At 44.7% G+C, this 12,057-nt stretch overlaps 2 protein-coding genes across 6 annotated transcripts in view; one reads left to right on the top strand and one right to left on the bottom strand.

The window, feature by feature from the left end:
• LOC103470773 (actin filament-associated protein 1-like 2) overlaps nt 1-5,104 on the top strand; it is an 18,667-nt gene extending 13,563 nt beyond the window's left edge. For 4 of the 5 annotated variants that reach the window (XM_008419437.2, XM_008419438.2, XM_008419436.2 and 1 more), the window contains 10 exons: nt 266-445; nt 563-649; nt 794-863; nt 2,044-2,270; nt 2,352-2,461; nt 2,552-2,669; nt 2,757-2,850; nt 3,678-3,844; nt 3,914-4,024; nt 4,593-5,104. In XM_008419437.2, coding sequence (XP_008417659.1) covers nt 266-445; nt 563-649; nt 794-863; nt 2,044-2,270; nt 2,352-2,461; nt 2,552-2,669; nt 2,757-2,850; nt 3,678-3,844; nt 3,914-4,024; nt 4,593-4,619 — 1,191 coding nt within the window. In that variant the 3' untranslated portion in view covers nt 4,620-5,104. The remainder of the gene's footprint in view (nt 1-265; nt 446-562; nt 650-793; nt 864-2,043; nt 2,271-2,351; nt 2,462-2,551; nt 2,670-2,756; nt 2,851-3,677; nt 3,845-3,913; nt 4,025-4,592) is intronic. The other variant, XM_017306586.1, reaches the window with a different exon arrangement.
• Nucleotides 5,105-9,536: 4,432 nt separating this feature from the next.
• Nucleotides 9,537-12,053, bottom strand: LOC103470798 (dematin; the record flags this gene model as incomplete). Its single annotated transcript, XM_017306549.1, has 8 exons — nt 9,537-9,737; nt 10,392-10,472; nt 10,548-10,604; nt 10,738-10,745; nt 11,328-11,370; nt 11,442-11,500; nt 11,615-11,720; nt 11,847-12,053. Coding segments are annotated over 8 exons (675 nt in total), but the record flags the coding sequence as incomplete, so codon positions are not given.
• Between the last annotated feature and the right edge of the window lie 4 nt (nt 12,054-12,057).

The following is a 12,057-nucleotide window of genomic DNA, read 5'->3' as shown; positions in this document are numbered from 1 at the left end:
ATGGATGGATGGATGGATGGATGATGGATGGATGGATGGATGATGGATGGATGGATGGATGATGGATGGATGGATGGATGATGGATGGATGGATGATGGATGGATGGATGGATGGATGGTGGATGGATAGAATGATGATGGATGGATGGATGATGGATGATAGATGGATGGTTGGATGGATGGATGGATGGATGGATGGATGGATGGACAGACAGATGGACGAACTGATGGACGAACAGCCACTTTGTAACTTTGCCTCCTCCAGTGCTATAAATTTGCCCGGGACCTGCTGCCCCAGCTGGAGTTGAACCTTCACGGCTGTCAGATTGTCTACAAGTCGAAGAGCAGCGCTAAGATCCAGCACCAGCTCAAACTGGTCCCACTGGGCTCTGAGTCTCTGGTTCTGGGCTACAGCAGCTTCCAGCAGGCGGACGAGTGGAGGAAGGTCAGCAGTTCACCAAACACCTTCAACCTGAACCAACCAGCCCTGGGCTGCTGACAGCTACATGCATGGAGGAGCTGTTCCTGATGGGAAGTCATTCTCTGTATTTCCTGTGTGAAGGTGATCGAGGAGGTGAGCGCTGGAGGGGAAGTGGAGTCTCACAGCTTCTCCTCTCTGAGTAAATCTGACCTGCGACTGTCCTGCAGGGTAAGAAACACACCAAGGTTCTCCTGGTCCAGTGAAGAACCTTCAGATGGGGAGCTTTTAAACTCTAAAACCAGAAAGACAGAAAACATCTTTACAACAGGAAACAAACATGTGAACTCTAAGTGAAAATGTTTTTGTCTTCAGTCCAGTACAGTTCTTACCGACTCTGATGAGGAGAAACCTTCAGCTTACTGCAGCCTCAACAGAGACAAAGGTACTGAAACTTTACATCTGTGTTGAGAAAAACAGAACTGTTGAACCTTCTGAATCAAATCTGGAAAACCTGGATGCTTAGGCGGTTCTAACAAATTAGTCTCGGTTGAGGTCTTCACCATCAGGGCTGCCACAACATCCTGCACTAACGATACAATCCATCAGAATATTCATCATCGGTTACTACACTCTCAGACTGGTTTACATCCCGGACAGGCCCCCAATTTTCAGCTGGTTGATTGGGGGACGATGGACTTTAAATGATTCAAAACTGACTGTAGACAGTTCAGAAACAGTCAACTGTTTACAGGGATAATTTAGGGATACATCTTTTTAATTGAACAATTCAGAAAAATGTAGTGCAAGCCGTGACAAAGATCCAGATTCAAGCTGTGAGGACAAACGAGATGCCAACTCAGTGATCCAGAAACCCAGGATGTAGAGTTGGGAATGAGAACTTTCTGCAGACGGTCCAAGAGAAGGAGGGTGATCGCAACCGAAGGGTTGAAGTACCAGGTCAGCAAGGGCCGTGTACCTACAGCAAGAAAGGCAGCTGAGCTCAACCCTTTTACTCTGACATCATGTAATAACCTGGAGGAGACAGAAGCTGACACCAAAACCCCTAGACGACAAATGAGTGTCAAAGCAGCTATGCAGGATGGATGAGACAGCAAAGATCCTGGAGTTTATCAGGATGATCTCTCTAATGAAAGACTGGAGGGACCCAGAGGAGCCGTCTTACAGAGACAAACCTCTGCAGATGTCCAGTGAGGGACGATATGAAGGACCTGACTATCAGTAGAACAGCAGCAAAGCTGGGTTTTACCAAATCAGAACCAAAAATTCAGCCGGTGGGAAATAGCTCCTGAAACAGTCCAACTCATGACGGCTGAGTGTGAGGTAAGCAAAGTGTTCATGGAGCATCACAACCAAGTAGCAGGAAGATCTGTGTTAATATGAGATGAAGGCCCTACAGGGAGACACCACAAGAGATCATCCCTGACTGGGACTGATCAGGAAACGATCCAGACTGATGGACAGGTGGTGACTTACTGACTGGATCACAGTGGCGTGGACCACCAGAAACACCAGGATAGGAACAGAGAAGCTGTTATTGGCTGCAGCCTGTAGGGGTTTGCAGTAAATGCCGGTCGGTGACGTTTGGTTCTGTGGACCTGCAGGGTTCCTGAACGTCCTGATGAACTGCCAGTGGCAGAGTTTACTGTGTCAGGTGGAGGACGGCGTCCTCAACATGTTCGGAGAGGAGATGGAGAAAGACGAGGAGGAAGAGGTGAAGCGGTCGCCTCAGTACACGGTCCAGCTCCGAGGCTGTGAGGTCAGAGACGACCCAGACCGCTGCTACAGGATCACACTGAGCATGCTCGGCGACCAGGTGGCCGTGCTGGAGGTGAGCTGGCAGATGGGAGCTCCGGAGTCTCAGGTTAGTTCCTCATCATCAAGACTTTCTGTCTAACCTTCGTCACTTCAGGTGAGCTCGTTGGAGGAAAAAGAAAAATGGCTGAAGCTGCTGCAGGACGGAGCGGCCAGTCGTGGTTACCATGACAACAAGACTCAGGAGAACACAGGTGGCGCCCTCAGGTGGGACAAACTTCTTAAAACCAGAAAATCCCTTCATGACATCACTCTCTTTCTGCTCTCTGAGTTTAAATCTTGCTCTTCTTTCCTCAGCGGGCTGCAAACGCGCCGGTTCCCAACCTGCAACGCCTACATGGACGACCCGTTCTGCCTTACCAGAACCACCAGCAGTCAGCCCCTCTACTGCAACTCCGCTGCACAGAAAGCCCTGGTACAAACCAGAAATTCATTCTTCTGACGATCCTCATGGGGAAGATGTGCTGTCTGTGTAGACGCTGCTGATCCGTTTGTCTTTCAGCAGCACGGCTCTCAGGATTCAGCTCACCGTAACTCGGCGTCGTCCAGAGAATCGGTGACCTACAGCAACACGGTGCTGAGCAGCGGCAGCAGCAGTGAGTCAGACCTGGACCAAACCTTCAGGATGAATCATCTGACTCTAGATCAGTGGTCTCAGACTGCACACCTCGAGGGTCAGAGTCCTGCAACTTTCAGACGTGTCTCTTGTCCCACCGGCTGAATTAAATGAAGAAACTGTCCTGCTAGCATGCAGCCCGCTAGTGAGCCAGGAGAAGACATCTCAGGGTGCATCATTCCCACCGTTCAGTCAGCTTTAACCCAACTCCAGTCCATCTGCCTAGTCAAAGTCCGGTCCAGTTGGAAAGATGTGAAAACTAATTGACCTCTGACCTCTGGTCCTCCTGACCTCGGTCTGGGTTCGGTTGAAGTGAACTCTGGTTCAGTTTGAATGTGAACGCCAAGCGGACCAGAGACCGCTCCAAAAGCAGGTGGTGAAGTGCAGCGCAGGGCATTCTGGGTAAATCCAACCAAAGCTAACATGCTAGCCTAGCGCTAGCAGCAGAAATGGCTCCTGGTCTTTAGCCTAAAGAGAAATCCTCCCACCGCTAAAATCCTCCATCTTGTTTCCATCTGGTGAAGCAGGAAGTTGCTCTCAGCGTCTTCAGAGGTTTTTGTGTCGTTTCCTTCAGTGGTTCTTGGTGCAGCGCCCCCACAGGCCAGGAGGGGAACAGGCTGGTTTGACTCAGAGCAGCTGGAGGTGGAGCAGATGATGGAGTTCTGGGTCCAGTAGAACCGGGTCAACCGGACTAAAGGAGGGAAAACATCCTGAAAGTTGCAGGACATCCTGAAGACTGCAGTTTGAGACCTCTGACCCTTGACCTTGAGGTTTGCTCACAGAGTAAAGTGAAGTGTGGTTTTTCAGGCCGGATGGCGCCGGCGGTGCAGCGCGACGTCCAGAAGCTGAAGCTGGTCGACACGCCGGCGGTGCAGCTGAGAACCGGGTCCGAAACCAACCTGGCGTCTGCTGTGAAGCGAAACAAGCGCACCTCCTTCAGGCAGTCTCTGGCCATCTGCACTGAGCGCGCTCAGGTGAGCTGCACCTGCTGAGGTCCTGCTGGTTTCCTCCTGTGACCTCTGACCTGGTCTCCTCTGGTCCAGGCGGGCTTCCTGAACCCTCTGCTGCGGCGGACGGCCTCGGCCAAGAACTCTCTGAGACGAGCTCCGTCTGCGCTCTTCATCGAACACGGGAAGGTTTTCCAGAGGAAGAAGGTGGGTCGGATCAGACATGTTAACCTGCCGCCATGTTTCATTTCTGAATAAACCGTTTGAATCCTGCTGTGAAGACCATTAGAGGAAAGTTTTAACTCCAGTTAAATCTACCTTATGGGACTCTTTTTTTAATTGGCTTCATTTCAGGCTCTGTAATTAATGTCAATTGAATAAAAACCATTTTGGCCCTTTTGCTCCTGATTTCCTGAATAAATCCACATGAACATCAAACATATTGATAGTTTTAATCTTCAGGCTCTTCAAGCCTCAGATTGGAGCAAAGTTCATTTTCCAGAGTTTCTCTGATCATTCATGGAGCTTCTTGAGAAATGTGGCGCTTCCATTAGCGTTAGCTGCTACATGTTAGCATCGAGATGATGCTGACATGCTAACTCCTTTTAGCAGAACCTTAACACACAGCCTGGCTGCTGACTCATCATGTTGTTTCCGCTAAAACATTCAAAGTGTTTGATAATCCAGAAACGGTTTCAGAGTAGAAACACGTTTCCATGAATATCAACACGAGAAACATGAGATGATTCTAACCGGCGGGTTTATTTCTCTACAGGAATGGGAGACCAAAGCTGCTGCCTGACGTTTTCCTCCTCATCAGCCTCCATCAGGCCTGCAGGCGGCGCAGAAACGCTCTGCTCTGATTGGCTGTTTGGACTCTAATCATTCAAACTGCTTAAAGGTGACCAACTGGATCAACTGGATCAACTGGCTCACTGGGTCCAGTAGAGCCAGTTGAGAAAACACTGATCCGTTTATTATAATCAAGAACAAAAGAACTTTCCATGATTCATTTCTATTGGCTCCAGTTAAGCTTCTATTTGTCTGAACTGTTGGTTCTGGACTCAATCTGCTCCTGCAACACGCGGTCCAGCGCCTGGCCCTTTAAGGCTGCCCTCCGCCTGCTTCTGATTGGCTGTTAAGGGGTGGGAACATACGACCATGCCAGTTGGAAAAGCTGCCTGATTAGAGATTAACTGAGGTCAGTTTACTATTTAACTAAAGCAGGGAAATGCCCACGGCCTCAAACTACCAGGGTGCCAGGGGCCCGAGGTGCCAGGGGCCCGAGGTGCCAGGGGCCCGAGGTGCCAGGGGCCCAGGGTGCCAGGGGCCCGGGGTGTCAGGGGCCCAGGGTGCCGGGGGCTCAGGGTTCCAGGACAAACAAATTTATCATATAATAGTTAGACAGGAACATGAATAGTTAGAGAGTATTGGAGCATCATGTTATTATTAGTGATTTACCAAAGTTTATTTTAAAATAATTAAAATCACTGATGAACTGAAGATCAACAGTGACAAATTTATCTCCATATATATTTTATATAAATACACAAATATGCTTTTTTATGGTAAAGTAGGATAAGAAACTTCAGCCATGATCACTTTTATGTACTGTAAAAAAAAACTAAACCACCTGCAGTCATGGACTGGATGAACGAACTCGGTGTGTTTTTGGGGCCTGTTTCGACCGGGGCCCCAGAATCACTAGATCTGCCCCTGGGAACCAAAATGTGGAACAACGACTTTAGAAATGAGTCAGGAAATGACCAAAATACAGAACATAAAAAGGAAAATAGAGACATTTTGTTGAAAAACTACAGAATCTCTGAGCAACAATATTTTTCCTGGAATATTTTTTAAGTTTTGTTTTTCAGTTAATGAGTTTCTAACAGAATAAACCATCGAATAACCAGATAATTTTTATTAACAGCAAAAAAACTAAAAATGCCTTTTAAACTTCGTGTTAGTTTATCAGATTCTTCCAGCACCAGAACCGACGAGCCGGTTCTGGATCTTCATAAACGTCGATCCGTTTTACCGGAAGCAGCTGGTTGGAGCTTTTTCTCAGGTTCCGGTGATGAGTTCAGGTGATGCAGGAAAACCAGCAGAGCAGAAACTCAAATATTTTCTGGACATTTTCACGATTATAAAGTTTGTAGAAAACTGGTTTTTATGAAGCGTTTAATATAAATGAGTAAAAACAGCTCAGCGTCCAGGAGGATCGTCGTCTGGTTGCCATGGAAACCCGCTTCCGGGATGGAAACCGTTTGGGCTAGTCTGTTCGCAGCTGCAGTGACCGCTGATGGCCACAGGGGGCGCCAGACTTTAATGTAAAAGCAGCTGCTGTTTTGTTTTCATGTTTTATTTTTAATTTCTCAGGCAGAATCGCTGATCTGTCACCACAGCAGGAGCTCAGATACATTCTTCTGTCTCTGTTCTTACTTTAATAAACATTGTAACTATTTTCATCATGTACTGATCAGCACAATGTAATAACTGATGATTTAAATGTACCAGGAAGAAATTCTTCCTGTGGCGTCTTTTATATTTACTGTTCTTTATACTCAGGAGAAAGTTTCTGTTTGAGCAAACACTGACCTGCAAAGATTAAAATCTGATTTGTCTGTCGAGTTTTTATTTGGTTTGTAAAGTTACACAATCAAACACCAACAGAAATGATTTGAGTCTTTTAGATGAAGCAAGAGAAGAAGAGAAGCAACGGTGAGCAGAGAACCGAAAACAAGAGTTTATATTAATAAAGATGTTCAGAGGACGCAGCTTTTATTTTGGTAGTCCACTTCTGGTCATCAGTAAGTGAATTTATTTGGAGATAAATATTTCCTCCTCCTCCTCCAGAGAAACTTGGAGTCGACGTCCTGAAAGCTGCTAGAAATCTTTTTATTGTAACTCTGGTTCTTCACTCACATCATTTCTGCACCCAGATATGAAAACAGCAATCAGAACATCATCGGTTCGTCTGGACCCCAAACACGACCCACTCAGGCTCAGGTTGAGGAAGTTTAAACGATACATGAAATGAAATGTGATTTTCTGCTTCAGTCTTCAGCTGTCAGACAGAAATAAGGTGTTTCTAACGTTTAACTATGGATCACTGCAGAAGCAAATATTTTAGATTAAATAGTTTTTCTGGAAGCTGAAGGATGTTGGAGAAAAACCTGGTTTTATTTTATTTCACCAGAACAAAAATAAATCAGTTTTTAATAAACAAAATGAGATGAGCGTCTGAGTCGTCCTGCAAAGAACAAAAAACTGGTTCAAAAACAGCAGAAAATGTAGAAAAAGAGGATCATGAACAATCTTTGTGTCGTCATGGAGTCGGTCACAGCAAGCAGCCAATCAGAGCACAGCAGGAACCGCTCAGGAAAACAACACCAAGAAACAGAAACTGAAGGAAATCCTGACGTGACGTGGCCGATGCGTCTTCAGCCAAATCATTTCATTGTTTCTGTTTGTCCACAGGAAGCAGCGAAGGAGTGACGCGGTGAACTTTGACCTTTTCATTTAAAACGACGCAGTGAGAGCGAGTCGACTGAGGCAGGTCCGAGTCCCTGAGCCCGGATTTAAAGGATCCAAATCAACATGAAAAATCATTAATAATCATTAGTAATCATTAAAAATCATTAGTAATCATTAATAACGATTAATAATCATTAATAATCATTAATAACCATTAATAATCATTAATAACCAGAACTCCTCCTGCAGCCTCAGACAGCTGCTAACTGTCCTACAGAAAATCTGACAAAAGCTAAAAATGCAGTAAAATAATAATAAATATACAGTTGGATTAATTATCCACTGTTTAGTTTGTAAAAATGTAAAAACAGCAAAAATATACAACATTAAATGTCAAATCAATCCTCAAACATAATTTATAACAAAAGCTCATATGTTTAAAGTGTTTTCGTCAGCAGCTCTTCTTCTGGTTCCGTTAGAGCGCAGCCTGTGTCAGAGCGCCCTCTGCTGGCCTCCACAGGAAGCTGCTTCTAAAAGTTAGAGGTAATTTTTACTGAAATTTAATGTTTTGACGAAAATACATTTTAATTCTGTTTTAAATAAGGATGATAGTTAATTTATTGCGTTTTATCCTTTACCAAATTTTATTTTCTGCTTCGTGTTTCCTCTGCATTCCACCTGAATAAATCTGAAACGGGTTTCCTTAAATCCGGCTCGGACTCGGAGCCTGACTCGTTAGGTGCAGTTAACCTGTCGGCCAGGTGTGGCGCTGCGGAGCGTTAATAGCGCTGACGTTACGGAGAAGAACGAGCCGAACGCCGAGGGGTTTACTTCCGGCTGCAGTCCGGACTTCCTGCTTCCGCTGAATCATTTTTACATTTTTAGATTAATTCATAACAAACATGCCACTTTCTGAAAAATAGCTGCACATCGTTTGGTCACGGAGCAACAAGAGCCATGTCTCAGGTGTGTGTGTGTGTGTGTGTGTGTGTGTGTGTGTGTGTGTGTGTGTGTGTGTGTGTGTGTGTGTGTGTGTGTGTGTGTGTGTGGCAGTGGTTTCTGCTGAAAAACGAATCAAGAAAAACGAGGAGGTTGGATCACGGCTCAGACTGGAGCTGGACTGGAACCAGTACGGTGAGCTGGGTTTACTGGGAACGGGAAATAATCGTTAAGAATCGATTAATCATTAACTGAATATACTCGGGTAAATTATTGGTAATATAAATATGTAAGTTTAGCATTTCAGATAAAAACTCAGCTGCAGAGGCAGATTCAGCTTCACATTCTGTAAAATGTGCTCAGCAGTCAGATTATTAATCAGATAATCCAGTAAATAATCTCCAGATCACATCTACACTGCATGGAAAGTGTTTTTAATCTGCAGATTAAACCTTTGCTACAAATAATCTGTTCACTGTAGAAATAAGTTATTTTAGCATTTTAGGCAACACAATTTTCTTATTTAATAAAGAAAAAAGCTTTTAGTTATATTTTTATGTTTTTTCCAACATTGTATAAAATGTTTATGCAGTAAAATAAAAAATCTCCAGAATGGACCAAATATTTTTATCAGATTAACAGTCAGAATCATTGATTATTCATCAAAATAGTTGATTAATCTTTGCAATAATAGATTAATCATCAGACGAATTGACTATTTGTCAGAATAATTGATTAATGTTCAACATAATCAATTAGCAGAATGTTAGATTAGTCATTGGAATATGAGATTATTCGTCCAAATAATTGATTAATTGTTTGAAATAACCAATTAGTTATCAGAATAACTGATTATCTATCAAAACAATCACGTAATTTTGAAAATAATCGATTATTCATGTGGATAATCGATCATCATTTTAGCAGTAACTTGTTCCAGTCTGGATTTTGGCTCCAGTCTTTGCGATCGATCATCTTCAATTCTCGTTTTTCTTCTTCGCTGCTGGGAAAGAAACGCCGTTATTGTGACATCATCGCTGGCTTAGCCAATAGGAGGCCCTTCCGGGACGCTGTGGGACCTGACTCGGGGTCAGAGGAATGTTGAGGCTTTTTCTGCTGTTTGCGGCGGATCCCAGGATTCGGAACCGGAACCGGAACCCAGCAGCCGGGTCTCCCCCCCCGTTAGCCGGACAGTTTGTGCGCTAGCTAGTTGAGTGAAGCTGGTGTTCTGCGGCTCCAGGAGCCGGTGACGCTAAAGTGACGCAGCAGAACCCCGACAGCCCGTCCGCAAACCCAAGAGTCCGGCGGTCCGGAGGCCGCAGTCCGTCCCGCTTCCCGCCGGGCCGTCCGGGAGAAGCAGGGGGTTCTGGGAAGCGTAGTCCCCGGAAGGTCAGAAGAGACAGACTTTCTTCTTCATCTCGTTCCTCTTCCAGAGGGAGAGGCGGTCGAAGTCCTCGATGGGCATCCTGAAGACGCTGAGGAACTCCTCCGGGGACAGATGTCTCTGCAGGAAGACAGAAGCAGCTGAAACGGGCTCACACTGTCGCCCCCTGCTGGCCAGGAGGAGGCAGCGACGCGACGCGCTGCTGGGTTTCCATAGAAACGTCTTATTCAGCCGTTAGTGCAGACAAACAAACAAAAGACGAACAAAATATTAATATTTAAATTAACTGGTAACCAGTTAGATAAGAACTTAACACATTTTTAAATAAATTAAAAAATTAAATAGATACATTTAAGACAAAGAAAAAACAGAACGTTACCAAATGGTGTCACAAAATAAAGATTAAATTGTTTAACATATGTGGTTAGAATAAACTTTTCTTTTAATCTTGGTAATTGTTTGCATTATTATTTTCTCTGATATTTATTGTTTTGATTAATGTAAGGTCACGGATATTTTGGGCGGAAATGGAAAAAAATGAGGAAAATAAAAATAAATAAATCACCAAATTAAAGATATAAAAGAAAAAAGAATGAATAATTAAACAAGAATAACCACAAAGCAGGTTTTGTGATCTAATTAGAAACTTTTTAAACTCATTTAAAGAATAAATTTTCCAGCAGGATCTGATTGAAACATTAGAAATAAATGATGATGATCAGAAAAACCTGAAATGTTTCCTGATGAATCAGATCTAGTTTGTGTAGAAGTTACCTCCAGGCGGGTCCGGTCCACCCCGGGGGGCAGCTTGCTGCGCCCTCTGTGGGTCACCACCAGCATCTCGTACGGGTAAATCTACAACAGCAGATGAAACCAGTTAAACCAGTAAGACTCCAGTAAGCCGGTTTGAACTGGTTTCTGTCTCCCCACCTTCTGCTCCAGCATGCTGGGCAGCGAGTTTCCCCGGTCCATCCTGGAGTCTCCGTTCTGACCCGAAACACAAACACAGTCACTGGTTACAGTTCACACAGACCACAGATTAGACTGGTTTTTAAAACTGGTTTCCCAGGGAAACCGTGTTTCTGTCGTCATCGTGGATGTCGGGTAAATTCAGACCAACCTGCAGACCTGCAGACAGACAGAAACGCATCACAGCAGGATGGAAATATTTACAGATAAAACGCATAAATGTTCAAATAAAACATATTTTCTACATTTTAGAGTGAAGAATTTTTTTTTAACAATTTGGACAAAATGGACAATTTCCAAAATCATTTTTTTACCATTTTATTCATTCATTCATTTCTAAAAGCCACAATTTATAATTTAGCTTGCTAGATGGCTAGCAAGCTAAATATTGTTTGCTAACTAAATATTTATATTAGTTTCTTGCTAACTACCAAGCAACTTGCAAGCTAAATATTTATATTATCTTTTAAATATTTAATGAATAAGCTAAAACATTTAGCTTGCTAACTGAATATTTAGTGCTGCTAGTTAGCGAACTAACCATTAGCTAAATAGTTAGCTTGTTAAACATTTAGTTAGCATGCTAAATAGTTAGCTTGTTAAACATTTAGTTAGCATGCTAAATAAATTGAATGTTTAGATTTAATCTGACCACTGAGTGAATAAAGTGGTGAAATTTGACGGAACATTAAAGTTTTTACTCTCAGGCTGAATGACCCAGAAACGGTTTGCAGGATTTACCTGCCGGGTTTTTCTCTGCGGAGCCGAACTCAGCAGACTGCAGCTGAAACACAAACACAGCGGTCACCATGTGACCCGATCGGGTCGCGCAGCAGCAGCAACAGAACCACGTACCCGGGACAGGCCGCTCCTGGAGGATGCTGGGAAATACACCGACCTGGAGGCGCCGGAGCCTGGAACAGAGAGGAGAGCGAGGTTGGTCCAGATGGACGGGTTCTGGAAAAACCGGACCGTATCAGAACCAGGAGGATCCATCAGAACCAGTGGGGCCCGGGCTCAGTCCATACCGGTGTTCTGGTTCCGGTCCGGCAGTGAACGGGTTTTCCTCCTCAGTGGACCTGCAGACTTCCCCAGTTCTTCCTTCAGGATGATTTTCCCGAGATTGGACTGGATCTGACCCGACAAAACAGAACTTCAGTCAGGTGAGGAGATGAAGAGGAGGTGAGGAGGTGATGAGGAAGTGAGGAGGTGATGAGGAAAGGAGGTGAGGAGGTGTACGACGGTCCTGAGTTTCCCCACCTTGTTCAGCTCCTGGTTCTTTTGGGCCCGGAGGCCCCACAGCTCGTCCTCCAGCTCCCCTTCATCCTCCTCCTCTTCCTCCTGCTGATCCTTCCTCTGACTCTCTTTCTCTGCAGGATTTAGAGGAACGTCAGACTTTCTGCTGGTGTGTGTGTGTGTGTGTGTGTGTGTGTGTGTGTGTGTGTGTGTGTGTGTGTGTGTGTGTGTGTGT

The sequence above is a fragment of the Poecilia reticulata genome, linkage group LG9 (genome assembly GCF_000633615.1).
Source record: "Poecilia reticulata strain Guanapo linkage group LG9, Guppy_female_1.0+MT, whole genome shotgun sequence".
Taxonomy (NCBI): Eukaryota; Metazoa; Chordata; class Actinopteri; order Cyprinodontiformes; family Poeciliidae; genus Poecilia; species Poecilia reticulata.
Note: the sequence above shows the minus strand (reverse complement) of the source record. Positions and strands in the feature narration are given on the sequence as shown.